At 41.5% G+C, this 24,274-nt stretch overlaps 1 protein-coding gene across 45 annotated transcripts in view; it reads left to right on the forward strand.

The window, feature by feature from the left end:
- Positions 1-24,274, forward strand: part of ANK2 (ankyrin 2) — a 593,212-nt gene that overhangs the window by 532,552 nt on the left and 36,386 nt on the right. For 16 of the 45 annotated variants that reach the window (XM_038755377.1, XM_038755380.1, XM_038755376.1 and 13 more), the window contains 9 exons: positions 2,531-2,566; positions 7,890-8,114; positions 9,875-9,973; positions 11,170-11,324; positions 13,370-13,581; positions 15,501-15,705; positions 19,128-19,224; positions 21,217-21,445; positions 22,546-22,671. In XM_038755377.1, coding sequence (XP_038611305.1) covers positions 2,531-2,566; positions 7,890-8,114; positions 9,875-9,973; positions 11,170-11,324; positions 13,370-13,581; positions 15,501-15,705; positions 19,128-19,224; positions 21,217-21,445; positions 22,546-22,671 — 1,384 coding nt within the window. The remainder of the gene's footprint in view (positions 1-2,530; positions 2,567-7,889; positions 8,115-9,874; positions 9,974-11,169; positions 11,325-13,369; positions 13,582-15,500; positions 15,706-19,127; positions 19,225-21,216; positions 21,446-22,545; positions 22,672-24,274) is intronic. The other 29 variants (XM_038755411.1, XM_038755403.1, XM_038755410.1 and 26 more) reach the window with 3 other exon arrangements.

The raw sequence follows: 24,274 nt of genomic DNA on the forward strand, positions 1-24,274 counted from the left end.
CCTCCATGTATTGGCAGAATTGCAAATGGGGACCAGTGATACTACAGTCGGCATAATGGGTGTCATGGTACAGTCACCATTGACCACACATCCACCCCCGTGGGCTGTGTAGCTGCTTGCAGGCCTGCAGTTGCCTGGAGACTTCTGCCCATGTGCCCACTAGCAAGGAAGCCCTAATTGGCCCATGGATGTGCAGCCCGTGAAAGTGACTCTGTGACGGGAGCAGGCAGGGAATCAGAGTGGGGGTGTTGGGAACTGTTTGCTCTTTCAAGGCTGCCAAGATTGTGGTGAATGAGAAAGTGGGTCTCATTGAAAACAGGGGCATTCACAAGGAGCGTTTGACGCATGATTTCACAGCTGATTTGTTAAAGCAGCATCTTAGAATAGCTAAAGGGAAGGTGAGTAGCCATTGGTTGTGTGGGATCCAAAAGTTTCCTTCTTCAGTTCACTTTAAAAAAGAAACTTTTCTGTGTGACTCAGGGCATACTTGTCTTCCCCTCATCCAAAATTGACTTGAGCCGGTAAGTGGACGTAATCTATTACTCTAGAAACACTGAGAGCAGATAAATGCAAGATAGGAAACATCGGCATGGGCAGAACAGGAAAAAAACCACCACCCTACAATCTTCTAAGCTGAACACAATCTATATACAGATCCTTCCCTAAAGAATGACCATATTCCAGTCTGCCCTATGGTGAATTATTCAGAAGTGAATTTCATGGGTCAGAGGATTTGTTTGTCATAAAATTTTATTTTGTAACGTAATTTTGCCCGGATGACGGTCTTATTTCTAAAAGTCAAAGATGAGAATCTGTATGCCCCGGTGGACTATGCAGCCAAGAAATATGGAACTAGATCCAATTGGCATTCTCCAAAATACATGAAATAATTGGCTCAATGCATGTTTAACTCTCATTTCAATTCATTTTGCTTCATCGTGGTGAAAAGCAATTCCTTCTCTAGAATAAAGCTATTTTTAAAATTTTCAAATGATTGTCAAGATTTATAAGCACAGCATTAGCCATTAAGGTGTGGTTAGGGAACTATGGTATCTGCAAAAGTAGGCCCTAAAAATATCCAAGTATAATCAGAGATCTAGGTCTGAACCATATCACAGTATTTTTCTTATCATCACAATTGATTGTAGGCATATAGACAAAGTGTTTTAAAGGCACATTAATAAAAGTTTCCCTTCAATTCCCTCTAGTCTGTGTTCTGGCAAGAGAATATTTATAAGTGGGCTTTAATCATGATGTTGTTCCATCTGGGTGGTTTGGGATCATCAGCACTCAGACACATACTAGTATTCTCATAATTTTAAAAAAACCATATTTTTGGATATAGTCTGTAGAATGAAGAAATGAAATGCTTCTATTTCCAGAGTGCTTTTCACAGAGCATCTGCACACCAAAATTTTGGTTAGTTCGCCTGCCTCCTCTTCCTTACCCTTACCCGAGGAGACAAACCATTGGAGAGTCCATACCGACACTGACAAATTCATTCATTCATTCAATCGTATTTATTGAGCACTTACTATGTGCAGAGCACTGTACTAAGCGCTTGGGAAGTACAAGTTGGCAACATATAGAGACGGTCCCTACCCAACAACGGGTTCACAGTCCAGAAGGACGGGCTCACAGTCCAGAAGGACAAATGAGAGTTATCTTCCTGGCAATCTTTTTGTGCATAAAAATGGAGGCGAATGAGGTTGGATAATCAGTGAGGTGAAAAGTGGAATTATGAAATACTTTCCAAATTTCCAAGAATTTCTAAAACTAGTTTCAAGGAAAGGCAAGAAACTGATAAAATGAGCAGCTAGTGTATCCTGGAAATACTTAAGAAGTTAAATTTTCAAGCACGTATTTTTCATCAGTATTATTAGATATTACACCTCAAGATAAATTTATTTTAAAAATTATAAAAAGATGGTGTTGAGTATGCACTTTTATGTTTTGCCTAATGGTTTGTACTATGAGTTATTCAGAATAAAGGTAAAAAGATTGAAAACAGGAAATAAAATCTAAGACGTTTGGAAAGGAGAGCAGAATTCATGGAGGACTTGAATGAGAAAACATTAGAGGATGGAAACACTCCTTTTGTGTCTTTAGGAGCATTTTGTGTGCTTTTGTTCTATCCCAAAAAGCAAATCTGCTTCCTTATTGCTTTGAAGCTATGGCAAAAATGTTAATAAAACAAATTAGCAAAATCAAAAATGAGTTTGTAGGTGCAGGGCAATTTGAATTGCATGAACTTCCTTTCGTTTATGACTTCCTTGACTATGTAAGGGCAGCCCAGACAATCTACAACTTATACCTAAAAGAGACCCAAACCTATGGGCTACAGTGAGGTTTTCTAAATCCTTAACATTTACAGAACCATTTATATCCCTGTTTACTTCTATCTTTTGTCTATACACACTGTAAGTATGTGTATCTCTCTATATATTTCAGTTGGAATTCTTTTCCGATTTCCTTTTTTATATTTCACTTTATCCATTCCTCCTCTGCTAAAGTATCTATTTTGTTGCAGCCGCACCTCTCCATGTCTTGATCGTGACAACAGCAGGTGAACTTCTGCATAATTCCTTCTCTGTACATGCTGCCTTTTTTTCCCCCTTTCATCATCTCCTTTTCCATTCACCTCTCCTCAGGATGCTTTAGTGGAGATTCTTGCCCCAAATTAGTGTGGGCCAACTCCTTTTTCTCTATTATCCAGGTGCCTTTTAAAAAATCTAATTGGCTATGGGATGGGATGATAGTATAGCAAAATGAGGACCTATTATGATATGTCAGCTTAGTTATGTGCCAAAACTTCCCAGCCCCTTTAGTGGAGTACAGAGCTATCTATAGCTGAAGGCATGTTCTCCACAAAGGTGAAGGCAATTCACTGGGTGATGTAAATGCTGTGAAAAGGTTATGGTTTTAAGCAGCACTCAGTAGTCCTGAGGACTTTGTCACTGTGTTCTAACTGAAACAAAGAAATCATTCTCTTTGCCACTTTTGCTTCCATGCTTTGTGGGTTAAATGAAATGAACCCCTTTGTGTTGTTTTAGAAAATTGCACTTGATAGTTACTTAACATTCTAAAAAAACATTGATCCATTATTTTGTGTTAATTGGAGGTTTTCATTTGAAAGGTAACCTTAAAGGTTTTAGGTAACCTGGCAGAGCCCAATCTGTTCAATTATTTGGACTCAAACTCCCACCTATATTCCTCTCCTGCTCTGTCAATCCCTCCCAATGAACATTTTATTACAGTGTATTGTGCAACTTAAAGTGGCAACCAATGAATGTTTGTTGGTCATTGTGATGTCTATTTGCAATGGATCTGGTTTTTAGGTTGCTTTGCCATTATCTGTGCCAATCCACTAGATCAGGAAGTTTGGGTGGGGAGAGGGAAATAGTTCAAGGTTGTGGAGGGCTTTTGGGAAATCAGATTTAATTGGGAGTCTTCAATTCCATAGTTAAGAATCACTGAAGCACCCTGATGAAAATGTGTTTTTCCTATTCTTTCACCCAATGACTAACTGAATGTGATAGTCGGCTTGTTTCTGCCTCACTTGACATTACCTAGAACTGGAACCTACTAAATTTGTGGATGGAGGACCGATTCCTCTGAAAACCAGAATCATTGTTCTCTCCTGCCTCATCATCTGAAGCATGTGAGCCCATTTGAACTAAAACCAATGGATATTTTCATAAGTGCCGTCTGTCTAATGACTGTGTATTACTTCTGCATTTTTCCCTTTCAGCTGAGAGCATTACATTTGTCGCAATTTAGAAAGATCCAACATGAGCCTGTATTTTGCATGGTTGCTGAATGTATATAGAAAACTAAGTCTTATCATTGAGGCCTAAACTCTATTGCTAGCTGGGTAATCCTGAGTCTCAGTTCAGTATGATAGTGTGGGGTGTACGTAAATTAGCATCTGAAAAATGTTCAACTATAAGTACCTAAAATAAGACTGGGCATTAATAGAAAGGGGATATACATCTCTATCTATCTATCTATCTATCTTTATATATATATATATATATATAAATTCATGTCTGTTTAAGATGTGTATATATATGGATAGTATTTTCCAGTGAATATTCATTAAGGCTTAGAATCTTTTTTTAAATAGAAATTCATTCAAAACTGTAAGGTATTTTATAGTGTTCTTTCTTTATGGCCTTGCAAAGCTATCCCTTATCTCCCATTCACAGTAATAGAAGTTTGGATTCTTCCAGGGGTCTACGTTTGGATGCCATGTTTTCCCATACTTCTCCTGGTTTTTCTTGTTCCTTTTTGCCTTCCCCCTAAACTTCCTTCTTTCTCTTTTCTTCCTGTGTCTCCCCATTCTTCCCCTCCCCATGTTAGACTTATCTCAAACTTGGCTTTTACTTTGTACATCGTCTTTGTACAGTCTGGAATTTTCTTGCCTAATTAAAGTTCTCGTCTTTATCTTGGAACTTCTTTGGTGCTCCCTGAATAGTTTCTTTGCAAAAAAAACTGAAATTAGTTTCCAAACACTGATCTTAAAACCCTTTGCATTTTACCTAACAAACCTATTTTTTTTGTTGGTTAATTCCTCATTTCTCATTTTTCTCATTTTTCCTTCAGATGGAAGGTCATTTACTTAAAATCAGTTCTCCCAAACATTTTTTAGTTGGTTTCAATTTTTTTCCCTTCATTTATGGATATATTTTTTACATTATTATATTGATATGGTTGGAAAGACATTCCTTGGGCTAGCACGATCATGTTCTGTTTTATGTTGCTGCTGCCTTTTTCTTTTATTAATAATAATAATCATTAATAATATTTGTTAAGTGCTTGCTTTTTGTGTCAAGGACTGTTCTAAGCACTGGGAGAAATACAAGTTAATCAAGTTGGACACAGTCCCTGTCCAACATAGGGCTCACAGTATAAGTAGAGGGAAAAATAGGTATTTAATCCTCATTTTACAGATGAGGAAACTGAGATACAGAGAAGTTAAGTGACTTGCCCAAGGCCACACACACAGCAGGCAATTAGTAGAGCCAGGATAAAACCCCAGGCCCTCTGCCTTCCAGCCCCATTCTCTTTCCACTAGGCCATGTTGTTTTTCCATCTGATTCATCCTGCTTCACCCTTTCCTTTCTTTTCTTAGTTTGTCATGCTTTCTCTTTATTACCCACAACTCTAGGTTCTGTGCCTAATTCTAGTTTAGTGTTTTTGCACACAGTAAATACAATTACTATTATTACTACTAAAGTGGAATTCTCACTTAATTCACTTTTCGCTATTCTGTGTTTTTCTTACATATAGGATTCTTTGGGTTAGGAATTAACCCAAGACGTTACGAATGGTTAGGGTACCATCCATAAAAAGAGCAGTAAAGCGCAGAGAACATAGACAGCCATGTATAGGGAATACCAGATTGTTTAGAGATTCTCCGTTTAAAATGGACAATTGGAAATGCCATTCTTCAGACATTGATTCCATGCAGCAGCCTCTGTAGTGTCTCTGAGTTGCTTCCTTAGAGAGGGGGCACTGGGTATGATCAATGTGATGCTGTTAATAATTTCAGTATCAGATTTTCAATGCCTTAGAGCATGATCACACTATTCCTAGAGGGGGGCATTGAAAACAATGAATTTGACTAGAAACACAAGCAAACATACAAAAGGCAGTAATGTTGAGCTATCTTTGAGGCTACACCCATTAGAAATTAAATCTTTTAACATTCTGGCTCGTTAAAACGAATAGCAGAAATATCTCAACCAAATAAAGATTTGAAAGCCAGAATAAAAATATCTCAGCTAGAGCCCTTGTGCCATGATTTCTGTTTTCATTCTTGTGAATTAGTTGCATATCTGCTTTCAAAAATGACTGTGAGAGTGATTTTACAGGACATACTAAAGGCCAAAAAATTACGACAGTCAGCATTTTCTTGTTAGTTTTTTTGATGAGGCCTCAAAAAACCCAACCCTTCAGGTGCAAGTTAATAGTTCTTCCTTGCAAAGTGTGCATTACACTAAACAAAGCTTAGAGTACTGGAATTGATAAGCTGCGGGCTGCCTCCTGCATGTGTGGGAGGGTGAATGAAGTGCTTTCATATGGGGTCAATCAGCATGACGTGCTTCAGATTGGCAGGTTATGGCTTCTGATCCATTCTTATGAGGGTCAATGTATTTCTGTTCAGCATGTGGAATGAATTTTTTTGTGTTTTCTTGAGACATAAATACTATCATTTCTTTCTTGGAGTTGCCGTAAGAGAGAGCAAAGGAGGATTATGTTTGTATTTCACATTTGGTGTCATTTCTTTCTTTTGAAAGTATTCATATGGATGCAATTACCTAGGTGTGATGATTCTGGTGTAATTCTGGCATAATTAAGCCTGCTGGTAGGTCTGAAATAGCCCCTCCCTCCCTCCAGCAGACCTCCTTTCCTCTTGTTCGAAACCTCTTGAAAACACAAAACAGAAATGTTGAAAAACAACTGACTGTAAAAGGGAGGTATATTTTTCCTATATGATACCATTTTCCCTCCACCCATTTTTCCTTCCACCTCATGAAAGGCTTTTTGAGTTTTTTTCATTCAGGACAAAGCCCAGACAGGTGGAGAACATACCAAGATTGGCAACTCAATGGTATTTATTGAGCACTTACTTTGTGCAGAACACTGTACTAAGCTTTCGTCCACTAAATAAAAATCCCCACAAGTTGTCTTAAATTCAGTTATTAGCTCACAAATAAAGGAGGGAGAGAGGTAATAAAGTGATTTCCATAAATAAATGATTTCATTATCAAATATTTACTGCCTCCTATTCAAGTAGATTGTCTACCTTAACTCCACTTTATCAGCTCTTGATCAACTCATGTCAAGATTTATTCCCATATGAATGATTCTCCCCCCATTCAATAGATAATTTAGTTTACCAACTGGAAGTCACATCAGAATATTAATGAATTAAAGGTAGGGTTACAGGAGTGAAATAATAAAGTCTAGTGAGAGGATCTTAGCAAAAGGAATGGATTAATAGGTTCCATCCAATTCTGCTCGATTGTCTTATTCTTGCAGTGCGTTGTCATTCCAAACCTGCCCTCATTAATATGCACTCACCTCTCCTATTGGCTGCAAGGAAGAGTTCTCAAATATAAGAAAGTGGGCCTGAAAATCCTGAGATGAAGAACAGAATAGTCCACAATGAGCTAAAGGAAATGACAAGATCTGACCTTGGAAATCCAGTTTCATAATGTGCTAATGCAGCCTTTGGGGATGTCCTTCCTTCTTGCTGTGCAATTCTTTCCAACTCTTATTTTTGTTGACTTACTGGGGAACCCTTCACAAATTTAAGGGATCACAGGCGCATGGAAATGACCAAGGGGCCTATTCATCGACTATGTGGCAGTTGATTTTAGCACACTTGAGGGTTGCACATACGTTACTTCCTTTCTCCTTCAAATTGAATTTATAGTATATCCCATTTGATCAATATTGTGGTATCAGTGCAAATTAGGCCAGTATCACATGCTGGCATCAAGAGCCAAGGTTGACAAGCAAACATTGGTGTGAAGTAATATTACTCACAAACCCTTTGACTCCCCCCAATTCCCCCAGCCCTTACATAAATATCCTTTCCCTCTCTGTAATTTCTTTTAAAGTGTGTTTCCTAAGCTCCTTGTGGGCAAGGATTGTGCCTACCAACTCTATTGTATTGTACTTTCCCAAGCGCTCAGTACAGTTCTCTGCACAGACTTCATGCTCAATAGATACCTTTGGTTGATAAATACATGGTATTGCTCATTCTGATGAGGGCAGTGGCAGGGGACCCCAGCTTGGCAGGAAAGTTATGAAAGATGGATAAATGAACCTTGCCTTGCTACTCTCCAGAACACCTAATGTTTTGTTTCAATTTTCAGCTTCCTGGTTAGTTTCATGGTGGACGCCCGGGGTGGAGCGATGCGTGGCTGTAGGCACAACGGACTCAGGATCATCATTCCACCTCGGAAATGTACCGCTCCGACTCGAGTCACCTGCCGCCTGGTCAAACGCCATAGACTGGCCACGATGCCCCCGATGGTGGAAGGAGAGGGTCTAGCAAGTCGCTTGATTGAAGTTGGACCTTCCGGTGCTCAGTTCCTCGGGTAAGGCTTTCCAATAAGTCATCCTGACAGGACAGGCTTGTTTTCTTCTCTGCGTGAGGAAATCTGAGGCTCACCTACTTAAGGAATGGAACCAAAAGAGTTGTGTTGAGCTTCAGCGGTCTGTTAGATGGTTCACAATAAAAGATTTTTTCTAGGGTTTACCCAGAGAGGCAGGAGTTTCTCACTAGGTTGTGTGAGTCTTGATGTAAAACACTGATGTGCCAACATTCATTTTGCCTTCTGGGTTGAGTTTGCTAACCAGTGCTGGGCTACGAACATAAAAGTCATGTTGTAGCCAGTGGTAGGTATTTCATATTTAAATCATCCCTTCTGAAGGCATGAAGAAAAGAGAATCACAGGAGTGATCTAGAGCCAAGGTAAACTTTGGTTGTTGGGTATAACCCAGGTGCACCTCTGTTTTGGAAACCTGCATTGGCTCAATAGGCAAGTCCAAACACTTTTGAGTATAAAAGGACTGCTAGACTGCCTTTTTTTTTCTTGAAGCAAAACCGTACCTTTGAGCCTTTAGATTTCCTCAGTTTCCTCATGCCCATAGAAAAAGAAAGATTGATGCCCATAGGAAAAGATTGCCGGACTCTGTAGCAATTGTGAATGGAAACCAGCAGTTTTTCCTTGTTTGTTTTTCCAGCTGCTATTATATTGAAAGGGCATCATCGGGTGCCAAGAACAAATAGCTGCTTCTGGAACTGACAAAAGAATGAAGCGGTGGAGGGGGAAACGTTTCAATCTTATTTTGAAACAAATCAATTGTATTTAAGTCCTGTCCTTGCACGCTGATAGTTAAAATCCCAGGAGACAAGCCCGTAGATGATGAATCCTGTTAGTTTGATTGCAAATGTGTCATTGAGAGTGGGGGCCCTGCCTGTTGGCATGCCCAATCTGACATTTAGAATCCTCTAACTGGTATAAGCCACACCCAGCTCCCCTCTGTAAATGTGAGGATCTTGCAAAACCTCCTGCTAGATGAGGTTCTTGCAAAACCTGCCACTAAGGAGGACTCACACCATTGTAATCAACTAATCTTAGGCTGTGTGAGCACAAGCCATTTCGTTCTATGCCGTAGCTCGTCATAACCTAACAGGCTGGTGCTGTCACATGAACGTTCCCAAATTCCGTATAGTGTACTAGCCAAAATGTATAATGGAAAAGAGTGGAAGCAGGAGAAACAGTCCTTATAAAAGGTTGCTTCTGGCTTCCACCATCAAGAAGCAGCATTTTCCTTCTTCCTTAAGAATAGGCCAGTTCTGAAGGAGTGGACCGTGAGAAGCTGAGTAGCATGAATGGATCAGATCATAAGATAGTTATGATTGATTCATTCCATGCCTGTCCCATTTTCCTTCTCTCAGTCCCTTTTGCTCTCTCCCCAAGCTTTCAACTGTTTTCATGTTGCCACCCACTTCTCCCGAGCAGGGAGGCATGAAAACTCACCTGAGCCAGAATGTGGACCCCATCCATCACAGCTCTGCCCACTTCCACAGGGCATCTGGGTGTTGTCTGGCAGGGAAACCAGATGGCAACAGATCCAGCTGCTATCACCCTCCCTCAGTGTCCCCACCCAGGTCTCCTTTCCTCCTTCGTCCAGACAGATGGAGAATGCTGCTTGAATTCTGGGCCGAACCGTATGCAGTGTGAAAATTCGCTCCACTCTGTTGATCAGACAGTGGCACTGGGGATCTGTGAAAAAAATACATAAAGCTTACTTATGTTCTTTCTTTCACTGCTGCTTTGGATGTACTCAGTAAACTTCACCTGCCGACGGCTCCTCCCCCACTTAATGAGGGAGAAAGCTTGGTCAGCCGAATCCTTCAGCTGGGGCCTCCTGGAACCAAATTCCTTGGGTAGGAGTGACTTAAAACAAATTGATGGTTGCTGGCCTCCCCATTCTTCTTCTTCTTCTCCAATATGATTTTCTCTTTTATGTCATTGTACCCATGAGACTGCCCCCTCTCTGTGATTTAAATTCTCTATTACCTACCTTCAGTGGGCCATTCTTTGACCCCCGTGGTATGTGGTTTTTGTTTTAGTGGTATGTTACCGTATCTCCTTTATCGAAGTTGTGTGAACTCCATTTTTGTTGAAGCATGAGATCTTGCCTAGCTCTAGTTATGACGTTTTGATGGATGGATTGATGTCTGAACCAAAGCAACCTGGAGTGGAATTAGAGGGAAGGCTGTCTTGTACAGTCATATTATAATCATGGTATTTGTTAAGCGCTTACTATGTGTGAAGCACTGTACTAAGCACTGGGATAGACATAAGATAGGTCAGAAATGGTCCCTGTCACGCACTGGGTTCACAGTCCAAGTAGGAAGGACTGGAGGTAATGAATCTCCGTTTTATAGATGAGGAAACAGTGAGGCACGGAAAATGTAAGTGACTTGCCCAGTGTCACACTGTAGGGAAGTAGCAGAGCTGGGATTAGACCCCAGGTCCTGTGATTCCCAGGCCCATGCACTTTCCACTAGGCCATGAGTACTACAGAATGACAAAAAATTGGTCCATCCAATTTTGATAGGTCCATGACAAAAAAAAAAAAATAGCAGCCTGTTAACTTGTTATTTCCATCTGTGAGCTGTGTGTTTTGCAGAGGATTCTCATTTTTTACCTTGATGGGAGATAGTGCAAATAAGCCACTGATTATTTTCCCCACTGCACCCTGTCTTCAGAACAACAAATTCTGCTCCCACTTTCACACGATCCTGCCCAATTTTGTCGATGTTACGAAGACAGTTACAAACCATGCCGCTGAGCTTGGGTTGCCTGTGGTTTATCCATTTTTACAAAAAAAGGTCCATTCCACAGTACACGCTTTGTGTGTGGCCTCCGTTGACTTAGTAGCAGCCACAGTGCTCTTACAAGGCTGCCTCACCTCATTCTGGAGATGGGGGTGGGTGGACTCCAACAAATGACACCCCTATGCTCCACAGAGAGTGAAATTCCAGGTCACTTTGTAACAGACCAGGTGACATAGAATCTCATAGTTTTCCCATCACCGGTTCCTATCTGGGTGTGATGTGCTGTGTTGCTGTGCCAGGCCTGTGATCGTGGAGATCCCGCACTTTGCGGCGTTGCGAGGAAGAGAGCGGGAGCTGGTGATCCTGCGCAGTGAAAATGGGGACAGCTGGAAGGAGCACTTCTGTGACTACACGGAGGACGAACTCAATGAAATCCTCAACGGAATGGATGAAGGTACCCAGTGCTCAGGGTGGAAGACCGGAGCAGAAGTGGAAACTCTAAAATATCCTTTGACCTCATCCCATTTCTTTACTGGGTTTCCTATGAAGGTGATGGATCTGGTCTATTTTTTCCACAACCCTGGGCTGCTGCATCCAGGGTTGCTTTGGAGCGGGCTGCACCCTGCCGACAACCACTGAGGCTGGTCCCTCAGTCATCAGAGTTTCCCATAGCCCTCAGGGGCACCCACTTTGGCCAATTGCGAATTAATCTACAACTAATGCAGAAGGAGGATTGTGCTAAAGTGCCACAATTTGCCAAATCAGTAATTCATTTCTTTAGACATAAAAAATCTGAAAACAATTTTCTGTAGAGAGGAACCGGATGAGGAAAGTACTTCATTCGTTTATAAACTTGCATCCTCCTAGTCTGTTTTCTGTGAGTAATTCACATCTGCCAATGGGCCATGTCCTGTCCCAGTACTTAAGAATTCTGAAGTGCATATTTCTCTTCATAGCTCAGATTCCTCCTTTTCACTAGTGTTCTTATCAGTGTAGAGCAATGAGTGCCACATGATTTTTTGAATATGAGCCAGCTACGTTCCATAATGATTTAAAATGCAATGATCCCCCTTGTTCAATCATCTAAATTCAAGCCACATTTAATTTTTATTCACATTTTTCTGAAAGCATTTTCAATTGTATCCCCTCCTCACAAAATATTGGAACATTCGTGGGTTGGCATTAGGAATTTACATACAATTTTTTTTAGTGGTATTTGTTAAGTGCTTACTATGTGCCAGTCACTTTATTAAGCGCTGGGGTAGGTACAGGCTAATCAGGTTGGAAACAGCCATGTCCCCATTTTGCAGGTGAGGTAACAGAGGTACAAAGAATTTAAGTGACTTGTCCAAGGTCCACAGCAGACAAGTGGCACAACCAGGATTATAACCCAGGCCCTTTGACTCCCGGGCCCGTGCTCTTTCCATGACACCATGCTGTTTCTCACAAAGAGAATTCTGAAATGCACGGGCCTTCCTCAGAAGTTGGTAAATTTAATGTGGCATTATTCTTTGATGCCTTTCTGGGTCCATCTGAAATGGGGACAAATTGTACCATCATCTCTCAGGTATATTGCAGGGATATTTATTTCTCTGAAAAGCATAGCTTCAGGCCTAGCCTATAAGTCTTCATGCACTTACAGCTGCCGCTAGACTAATGGAGCTGTTATTAGACTGGTGGTCTATTATTTAGGAACAGAGATGGATTCATTCTCCCTAAAGTGACCAGTGAAGTGCCGTCTTTCATGTGGGCCACTTGGTCACGCTGGAATGAAAGCATTAAGATGGGCAGGGGTGGATTGAGACCTGAAGCAGAGCTTTTAATGGTAGGCTTTTCTCTCCCACCTTGATCGTGTGCAACTTAGCTCTGCACCCAACCCACCTGGCAGTGGCAATCAGAGATATTCCCAGTCCAAGAGGAATTCATGGGTCTGGGAACAGACCTATTCAATGACGAGTAGGCCCTTTTCAATGACCAGTGCACTTCTACCTCTGTGGTCAAGGCTCCCTTAAAAGCTGACTTAGTTGAGGGGGTCCCTAACCAGAAAGTTAGTTTCTTTTTTAATAGTATTTCTTAAGCACTTACTAGGTGTCAAACACTGTTCTAACCACTGGGGTACATACAAGTGAATTAAGTTGGGCATGGTCTCTATCCCTCATGGGGATTACTGTCTAAGTAGGAGGGAGAACAAGAAAACTGAGGCATGGAGGAATTAAGTGCTTGCCCAAGGTCACACAGCAAGCATTTGGCAGAGCCAGCTTTAGAAATTAGGTCCTCTGCCTCCCGTCCTCTTTCCACCAGACTACGGTGTCTGCCTGTCTGTCTGTCCCTCATCTGATTTACTCCTTCCACTGGGTCTTCCTGCTTTTTGAACCATCCCAATGCCAACCGAAAATTCAGGTAGAGGGAAGATAAGACTTTTCTCTTCACCATCGGTGAAGTGTGAAATATTCTGGTGGAAATCCCCGAAGAGTAACATTGGTTATTTTCTTTCATCAGTGCTAGACAGCCCAGAGGAACTGGAGAAGAAGCGCATATGCCGAATCATCACCCGTGACTTCCCCCAGTACTTTGCGGTGGTGTCCCGCGTCAAACAGGACAGCAACCTGATTGGGCCAGAGGGAGGGGTGCTGAGCAGCACTGTGGCCCCCCAGGTGCAGGCTGTCTTTCCTGAGGGAGCACTAACGAAGCGGATCCGAGTAGGCCTACAGGTACGGAGCGATTGAATTTCTAGTAGCTGAGCTCTTCTTCACCCTTGTCAGTTAGAAAGCAGCCCACCTTGCTGAGTGTGGTTATAAAGAATGTAGCATTTATTTAAATACCCCATTAATGAAGATTGGGCTATAACTTTAGGCCAAAAATTGTCAGTGATTTTAGAGCTGTGCACCAACTCTTCCCGTCCTACATAGCTGTTCTTTACACCTGATATTCCCCACCCTGCTCTTGTGAGAGAGACTGTTGCCTAGAAAAGTGATTAGAATCCAAGACTCCCTAGTGGGTTGTTGCTTTTCACATCCTATAAATAATAATAATTATAGCATTTATTAAGCGCTTACTATATGCAAAGCACTGTTCTAAGCGCTGGGGAGGTTACAAGGTGATCAGGTTGTCCCACACGGGGCTCACAGTCTTCATCCCCATTTTACAGATGAGGTCACTGAGGCCCAGAGAAGTGAAGTGACTTGCCCAAAGTCACACAGCTGACAAGTGGCGGAGCCGGGATTTTGAACCCATGACCTCTGACTCCAAAGCCCGGGCTCTTTCCACGGAGCCACGCTGCTTCTCTAGCCTAGCTATAAAATAGCCTAGAGGACAGAGCATAGGCCTGGGGGTCCGAAGGACTGGCGTTTTAATTTCAGCTCTGCCACTTGTCTGTTGTATGACCTTGGGCAAGTTACTGACCTCAGTTACTTCATGTATAAAATGGGGATTTAGATTGTGAGCCCCATGTGGGACATGGACTTTGTCCAACCTGATTAGCTTGTATCTACCTCAGCACTTTGAACAGTGCTTGACACATAGTAAGCACTTAACGAAATCCATTATTATTATTGTTATAGACTCCTGTTGGGTGGGGAACATGTTCCATGCGTCTACTATATTTTCCTAAGTGCTTTGTACAGTGTGCATTGCACTCAGTGGGTGCTCAATAAATATCTTTACTACCAATTTAAGCCTTCCATTTGGCCATGATATTCTGGGGCCAGGCAATAGACACATACAACAGAATAAAGATGGACACTGGGATCAGGGATTAAGAGAGATTTAAACTCCAATGATCTGCTTTGGAGTCCAGCAACTCCGTTGACCAAGGCTTACATTCTGCCTGGGTTTAGCCTGCACATTAATTCATTAACTAGGAGCGGGATTGCAGATGGACTCCAAAATATTGGCAGCCTCCCCAGACGTTATCCACTTACAAGGCATAGCCTAAATCTTCCCACACTGTTGTAGCAGTGCTCCTGGTAACTGAGAGCAGCAGAAGCCTGGCAAACCATTCAGGGCTGTAAGTTATGCTTTCCATTTTTAATAAAAGACACAAATACAGAACAAAGTCCTATCAATAGCAAAATTACTTTTAACTCCCCTGATCCATGTAAGATCATTTTGCTCTCATCAGTGCATTCCTCTGGAAATATATCAATGCAGAGTCTACCAACTGTGTTGGATTGTACTCTTCCGAGTCCTCAGTGCAGTGCTCTGCACATAGTAAATGCTCAATAAATATCATTAATTGATTGAAAAAAAATGTGGAATTAGAGCATCAAAACCCCCCTGGGTAGGTGTGGGTGGATTAAGCCTGATTTAGCTTCCTTTAAATCCTGGGTCTGTGTGTCCCTGATTTTTTTTTTTTTTTTGGCTCCGCTTTTCGACAGTAAATTTTGTGACACAAAGCTGTGGAGCTTTTTGCAATGCAGTGAAACAGCTGACAGAATAAATAAAACTGTATGCTATTCTTTAAATGTTTATGCTCCCTCTAGACGTTAAGCTCCTTGTGGGCAGGGAACATGTCCGCCAATTCTATTGTATTGCACTCTCCCAAGCACTTACTAGACTGCTCTGAAAACAGAAAGTGCTCGCTCAGTTGCTACCACTGATTGATTGATTCTGATACTTTTCCTTTGGAAAGGCTCAACCTATGCACAGTGAACTTGTGAAGAAGATCCTAGGCAACAAAGCTACCTTCAGTCCTATAGTCACTTTGGAGCCTAGAAGAAGAAAGTTCCATAAGCCAATCACAATGACTATTCCTGTCCCCAAAGCTTCCAGTGATGGATTATTGAATGGCTTTGGGGGCGATACACCTACGTTAAGATTACTATGCAGCATAACAGGTGAGTAGCCTAGAGCCTTGCTTCATTTGCGTGGGAGAAGAATAAGATGAATTGTTTAAAATTAATCATTTGATAGAGCAAGACTCAGAGAACTTACTCAAGAAAGTAAAATGTGTTCCACTCCAACACTGTACGTGAAAATTCTCTTTTTTTTCTTGAGGAGAGATAACATGACATCATGTGTTCCCTGTGCTTTGAGGGTGTGGTTTCCTCCCCCAACATCTTCTGGCATGAACTAGGTGAATTTAGGGATGAAAAACCTCATGGCCTAGTGGATAGAGCATGAGCCTGGGAGTCTACCTTTTCTCTCACTTTGTCTGCTGTGTGACCTTGGACAAGTCACTTCACTTCTCTGAGCCACAGTTATCTCATCTGTAAAATGGGGATTCAGACTGTGAGTCCCATGTGGGGCATGGACTGTGTTCAACCTGATTGTCTTGTATCTACCCCAGTGCTTAGTACAGTGCCTGGCACGTCGATTCTAAATTCTGGCCACTTTCTGGCATATACGGTCTGTGGTTCTGCGTCTTGTGGACTCCCACCTTGGACCTTCCTCCCCTCCTTCCAACCCATCATCCAATTTTTCTTTTCCACTAGTTTTTAATTTCACTTCATTGTTTCTGAAGGATTTAGTGTCTTGAAGCTGTTAATTCATCAGTGAAAGGCAAACTGTTGTTGGATCTTCTGGGAAACAGTGTGTCTTGAGGGTTGACTTGGGTAAAGCATGCTATTAAGCACCTGTATGTATGGAATCAATGCCTATTTCTTATATTTGTGTATCTTACTCTGGACTATTTAGCATAGGGTGAATTCTTTACTTATGATTAACCAACCCCACTACTCCCTATTAAGTGAAACAGCCAATTTGGGGTTGGGAGCCAGGACTAAAGTCTATTCTTGGTTGTGGTGACCAGTTAACACTTTCACATCCACAATTCCAACCCCACTGGGGGAGCCAGTTTGAACCTGAAAGAGAAAGAAAAGGGCAGAAACAAAAATAAACTTCCTGGATGGCCCAGTCTTGACCCTCTAGATCACTGAATCATGGGGTTGAAATGATCCTCAACAGGTCACTCAGACCTTCCCTTCTGGTCAGTCAGACATGACTAGGTGCACAAGAATTGTGAGATCAATTCTATTTTCACAGACCTCCAGAAAAAGCAGTTCTGCATCTTCCTACAAAGGTCCTTCCCAGTCAGTGTTCAGCAACCATCCCTAGAAGGTTTTCCTCTAGACTGTAAGCTTGTTGTGGCAGGGAATGCTTCTGTTACAGCGTATAGTGCTCTGCACACAGTAAGCACTCAATAAATACAATCGATTGATTTCAGCACAGATGTATATCCCTCCTGGTGCCCTTTAAACCCACGGCCATTTGGTGTGTCTGCAGTAGAAATGGAACCCTGCTAGTATCTCAGACTAATACCCTTTAATATGCTTGAAATTGAATGTTAGACCCTCCCTCAGGTTTCTCTTTTTCAAGCTAAATAATCTCACCTCCTTTAATATATCTTGAAGTTGAATAACAATTTTTTTATTTATTCAGTACTCTTTTACAACCCATTCTTTATCCTCACAAAACCTCTGTGAAATAGGGAGAGGAAGGCATTTTTATCCCAAATGTATTAGTGAAGAAACCGAGACTCAGAGAAATTAAGTAATTTGCCCCAAATCACATAGTAGGGTAGTGGCAGAGTCATGACTAGAACCCAAGATGTCTGACTCTAAAAACAATAATAATAATTGTGGTATTTGTTAAGTGCTTAGAAGCAGCGTGGCTCAGTGGAAAGAGCATGGGCTTGGGAGTCAGAGGTCATGGGTTCTAATCCTGGCTCTGCCACATGTCTGCTATGTGACCTTGGGCAAGTCACTTAACTTCTCTGAGCCTCAGTTACCTCATCTGTAAAATGGGGATTAAGACTGTGAGCCCCACGTAGGACAATGTGATCACCTTGTATCCCCCCAGCACTTAGAACAGTGCTTTGCACATAGTAAGCGCTTAACAAATGCCATTATTATTATTATTATTATTACGTGTCAAGCACTGTACTAAGCACTAAGATAATCAGTTTGCTCACTGTCTAGTTGGGGTGGAAGGATAGGTATTTAGTCTCCATTTTACAGATGGGGAAACGGAGGTACAGACGCATGGCAAAGCTGGGATTAGAACCCAGGTCCCTTGACTCTTAGATCCATGCTTTTCCCCTAGGCCCTTGTTGCCATTTTTCATTTGTCCCAATTTACAATCCCTTTCACCGTTCTCTTCTGAACCATTTCCAACGCTTCCCTATGTTCATTCTGGAGCCCAGAATGAGGCAAGGGATCCTTTCAAGTGATATCTGAAGGAGTTTAATTCTCACCATGTAGATCTGTAATCAAGACTTCCAAAAGTGTTCTTTTAAGGCTAGGGGAGTAAGAGATTGCATGGATATTTCCCCATTTCAATAGACTTCCCCATAACACGTCATGTGGAAAGATAAAATAATTGATTTTGTGTTCAAGCTGCCAATTTAAAACCCATTACTTCTAACTAATTAGCATTGATTAATATAATTGCCATCTATTTCTGAAAACAAATTAATCTGTAGCCCAAAGATATTGAAGCCTCAGTAATATATACCCTTCATAGAAGATTGTCTGAACTTGCAGAACACTGAACTCTTTTTTCCTTTGTTGCTGACATAGGTAATCCTCCAAAATAGTTATTTCTGCTCAGATGAAAATTAGGTTGGGAATTTCACATGAACTAGTATGCCTATAAGTTGGAATTGTTACAGAATGTTAAAGGAATCACTTCCTCATCTCTTTTGGGGAGGTTGAGGTTTTTTTTAATGGCTTTGATTGAGCGTGCTTTGATAAAACATGTGTCTTGGATTCTGTGCATAGTGAGAAACCAAAAATATTGTTTGAGATTAAAAACCAACCAAAGCTTTAAATCATCTAGGGTGAATTTAGCCATTCCATAAATATGCTGGATTGGATTCAGGTTCAAATGGATTGGCTTGATTTTATCCATATTACCTTTCCATCCAGAGTATTAAAATAATTAGGGTGATTCTGGCAAATGGGAAGCTTTGACTATCAGGGTTATAAATAGCTTTTAGAAACCTGTATGTAGGCCATGATATGTCCAGAGAATGTCAAGGAGAGAAATCATAATTCAAAATATTACTACCTCACTTTTCTGGAACAAGGCTTGCAAACTCTGAAAATCTCAGCTCTGTCGTTTAGAGATTTCAGGTTTCTGGAACAATTATCCTCTGATGCCAGTTGAAAGAGTTGATGATGCTGTTTTTATCTTGGTTGAAGAATGGGGGTGGAGGGCAAATTAGGGGAAAATAGATTAAATTGTGGAGACCTTTCTTATCACCCCAAGCCTTTATGTTTGCATTATTGTGGGGTTTTTTTTTCAATTATTATTCCAGGCGGAACGACTCCAGCTCAATGGGAAGATATTACAGGAACTACGCCATTAACATTTGTCAACGAATGTGTTTCCTTCACAACTAATGTGTCTGCCAGGTACAGTAATAGTAATAATAATAATTATTATTATGGTATTTCTTAAGTGTTTACTATGTTCCAGTGCTCAGGTGGATACAAGCAAATCAGGTTGGACAAAGTCCCTGTCCCAGGTGGGGCTTACAGTCTCAATCCCACTTTCACAGATGAGGTAACTGAGGCACAGAGAAGTGAAGTGATTTGCCCAAGGTCACAGAGCAAAGTGGCAGAGCTGGGATTAGAACCCATGACCTTCTAACTCCCAGGCATGTAGTCTACCTACTTACTACACCATACTGCTTCTCTAATGACCAGGAAACCACCATAATGCCCCCGTGCTCCTCAAATTAGCCATTTTTCCTTTTGAGTTATTCCATTTAACAGAGTGATGAGCAAACATTCAAGAAGCTTCTATTTTAACAAGAAAAATGCAAGGAAGTTTCTTTTGAATTTAACTTCACTCTACATAAAAATTAGATGATAAAATTTAGCAATGAAAATGCAATTAAAAATATCTCCAGTTGGTTTGAAATCCAACTATTGCTGGCCTCCCTAGCATTTTTAAAGACTCAAAGGTTGTAAGTGTAATGAATTTGCTGCCATCAGGAAATAGCTCAAATCTTCATATTAAAACAAATCTAGACTGTAAGCTCCTCGTGAACAGGGATTACACCTACCCAGTCTGTTACATTGTAGTCTCCCAAGCACTTAGAACAGTGCACTGCACACAATAAAGCGCTCAATAACTATGACTGATCTTTCTGTCTAGGACTATATCAGTTATAAAATCAAGTTTATAAATCAGTTTAGTGTCTGGGTACCCGCTGTGGGCCGAACACTATATTACCTGTTGAAGGAAGCAGTAAAAGATGTGATCCTTAGAATTGAAGCCAATCAGTGGTATTACTGAACTAACTGCTTGGGAGAGTACAATACAAAAGAGTTGGTAGGCATATTGCCTGCCCACAACCAGCTTACAGTCTCAAGATCATTATCTCATGGGAGGGGGGGAAGAAAAATATCAACGTATACTAAACACTGTAGTGAGAAAACACATATTAAGGAAGGACACAAGAATAAAAGAACAAGACATGAGGGTAGGGGTTGGGGTAACCTTGGGTAGATACCTCTGTCCTACAAGGTGTACATAGCCATAATTGATTTTAATGTCTGTCTCCCCCTCTAGACAGTAAGCTCATTGTGGGCAGGGAATGTGTTACCAACTCTGTTTTACTGTACACTCCCAAGCACCTAGTACAGTTCTCGGCACACAGTAAGTACTCAATAAATGCCATTAATTGATGCCTCCTGAAGGAAGTGAGTTTTCAAGGTTCTAGTAGCCTACCTCTAAAGCAAAAGAGACTTTCTGATTGTGATTCAAGGATCAAAATTAGAAGTCCTTAATTGTCAAAATGTAACCTTTATTCATTCTAATGTGCAAAGATAAGTGTTCCTTTAGGTCAGTCTACATTAACTCTCGGTTAATGATTAATTGCCCCTTTTGTCACACAGCAATTGGCCTGAGAAAATGTTGTTATCAGGGTGATATCTCTTCACCTACCTAACAAACTTGTGATTAAAAGACAAAAGCCCTTGATAGCTTCTAAGCAAATACATCACAATTACTTATATTTATTGAAGGCTTATTGCTGCAGAGCACTATACTAGGTGATTGGGAGAGTACAATGTAACAGAGATAGAAGATATATTCTCTGTCCACAACCAGCTTACAAAAAATATTTGTTCATAAACTGATTTCATAGCATCCACATGTGCTGTAAAAACAGGCCCAGGGCCTGGGTACTTTTAAGCCCTCTTCCGGGAGAACAATGGGCACAAGACAAGGGAAGGGGGACAGGGAGATAAAAGAAAAGGAAGAGGAAGAGAAATGGCAAAAGAGGGAGAAAGGAGGAGGATATTAAGTGAGTAATTGAAACACAGACTTGCAGGGACAAGGTTAAGTGGTATTGCAGTGGAAATCTTGGATAACTTGTCGCTATTTCTTTTTTCAAGGTTCTGGTTGATAGACTGCCGGCAAATCCAGGAATCTGTGAGTTTTGCTTCACAAGTGTACAGAGAGATTATCTGTGTTCCCTACATGGCCAAATTTGTCGTGTTTGCCAAATCACACGATCCTATCGAAGCACGATTAAGATGTTTCTGCATGACAGATGACAAAGTGGACAAAACCCTAGAACAACAGGAGAACTTTGCTGAAGTGGCCAGGAGCAGAGATGTGGAGGTATCATGTGGACTCAGTTTACCCTAACAGGCCATAAATCTCAAAGTAGCTTGAAAATAAATTTAAGGGGAGGGGTGAGATAAGTAGGAATACTGAATTTCAAGAAAGAGTAAACATGTGCCATTTGAGATTCTCATAAATTATAGGTAAAAGATTCCCCCTCCCCCACAAGGAGAATATTAAGACAATGAAATGACCCCTGATAAATGAAGTAGGAGTTTACAGAAGCTGTGAACTTACCCACTAGAAAATATGCTCCTTGCTGGAATTTGGAAGACAAGAATTAGTAGAACTTACTGTAACTTGATTTATTATTTTAGTATTTATTAAGTGCTTACTATATATGACTAGAATTGTCTTAAGTGCTTGGATAGGTACAAGATAATCAAGTCAGATTCAGGTACCTGTCCCATATGGGGCTTACACTCTGAGGGAGAACATGTATTTAATATCCCCATTTTACAAATGGGGAAACTGAGGCTTAGAGAAGCTCAGTGACTTGCCATAATGCCATTTAGACAAGTGGCAGAGCCAGGATTAGAATCCAGACTCTGATTCTCAGGCCTAAGCTCTTTCTACTGGACCGAATTGCCTCTCTACCATTTATTTTATCACTGTAATCTTGTCTCTCACTGCAGCACAAAGCTATTGGTACCCATTGGTACAACAATCAGAATTTCCACAATAACAGATTTTCTGTCGTATAGCTATCTCAAAGCTTGGGTCTTAGAATTGGAGGACTATTACTGTCAGCCATCTGTTCTAATGAATCTTGGCATTACTTTGGAAGGAATTCCCATAGTTGGATCTAAAATGCAGAATTAATATGGCAAGGGGAAGAATATAAAGAACAGTAGGCATTTGAAGTCTTCAGCTACTCCAATGAAACGAGTAGGCTGTATCAGAAACCGACTTCATGTCTTTGGGATGTTTTCATCAGATTTTCACATGATTCACAATCCATTCAAAGGTTGCAGGAGAATCTTGTAATTCAAGAAAGAGTGGATGTTCTAAAAGCATTATATCAGAAGTTGTTGTCTTGATACTGTCTGCTGTGTATCAACTTTGGGCATAATAATTCCTTATTCATTTTCCTACAGGTATTAGAAGGAAAACCCATCTACGTTGACTGCTTTGGCAACCTGGTGCCACTGACAAAGAGCGGCCAACATCACATATTCAGCTTTTTTGCTTTCAAAGAAAATCGGCTTCCACTCTTTGTCAAGGTAATAGTACAATTTCATTTCTGGAATGAGTTTGATTAAGGCTCAAGGGACACTTTTCCTTCCCTAAGAAAGAATATCTGGTTTACATAATGTAAGTTCATTACAGAGCAAGCATTCATTTATCAGTTGTATTCATTGATCACCTACTGGGTGCAGAAACCTTAACCAAGAACATAAAAGAGTACAGTAGAAGTGAAGGCACTCTCCTTTCCCTCAAGAAGCTTGCAATCTAATGGGGTGAAAATCAGACAAAAACTATGTACAATAATGGGAGCAGAAGAAAAGAAGGTTACCTTTAGGAACAGCAAGAGTCTGGGAGGAAGAATAGGTTGACTAAATAAGCAGAATGCATATATCAATCAATACAAAGTGCTATAAATACCCGTATATGTATAAGTGCTAAGAGAATTTACACTTCACAGCCCTAGGGAATAGTTTCTGAAGCTCTCAAATCTGTTGGGGTCTTTGTGAACTTTCAAGCTAACAGGAATTTAATTATCCAGAGCACAAAAACACATTAAAGACACCTCATATTGCCCTTTGATCCCCTCCTATTTACTTTTCCTTCCTTGCTCAAACTTTCCATTACTTGTTTTGCTATTTCAGTGATGTTATCAGCATCAATATTTCAATTTGTGGTATTAGGTATGTTTCAAATGGGCCACCTCGATGCAGTCTCTTTTGCAGGCTCCTCCTCCCATCCTCTTACTGTGGGAGTTCCCCAAGGTTCAGTGCTTGGTCCCCTTCTGTTCTCAATCTACACTCACTCCCTTGGTGACCTCATTCGCTCCCACGGCTTCAACTATCACCTCTACGCTGATGACACCCAGATCTACATCTCTGCCCCTGCTCTCTCCCCCTCCCTCCAGCCTCGTATCTCCTCCTGCCTTCAGGACATCTCCATCTGGATGTCCGCCCGCCACCTAAAGCTCAACATGTCGAAGACTGAGCTCCTTGTCTTCCCTCCCAAACCTTGTCCTCTCCCTGACTTTCCCATCTCTGTTGACGGCACTACCATCCTTCCCGTCCCACAAGCCCGCAACCTTGGTGTCATCCTCGACTCCGCTCTCTCATTCACCCCTCACATCCAAGCCGTCACCAAAACCTGCCGGTCTCAGCTCCGCAACATTGCCAAGATCCGCCCTTTCCTCTCCATCCAAACCGCTACCCTGCTAATTCAAGCTCTCATCCTATCCCGTCTGGACTACTGCACTAGCCTTCTCTCTGATCTCCCATCCTCGTGTCTCTCTCCACTTCAATCCATACTTCATGCTGCTGCCCGGATTATCTTTGTCCAGAAACGCTCTGGACATATCACTCCCCTCCTCAAAAACCTCCAATGGCTACCGATCAATCTGCGCATCAGGCAGAAACTCCTCACCCTGGGCTTCAAGGCTGTCCATCCCCTCGCCCCCTCCTACCTCACCTCCCTTCTCTCCTTCTACTGCCCAGCCCACACCCTCCGCTCCTCCACCACTAATCTCCTCACTGTACCTCGCTCTCGCCTGTCCCGCCATCGACCCCCGGCCCACGTCATCCCCCGGGCCTGGAATGCCCTCCCTCTGCCCATCCGCCAAGTTAGCTCTCTTCCTCCCTTCAAGGC

The sequence above is a fragment of the Tachyglossus aculeatus genome, chromosome 12, assembly GCF_015852505.1.
Source record: "Tachyglossus aculeatus isolate mTacAcu1 chromosome 12, mTacAcu1.pri, whole genome shotgun sequence".
NCBI lineage: Eukaryota > Metazoa > Chordata > Mammalia > Monotremata > Tachyglossidae > Tachyglossus > Tachyglossus aculeatus.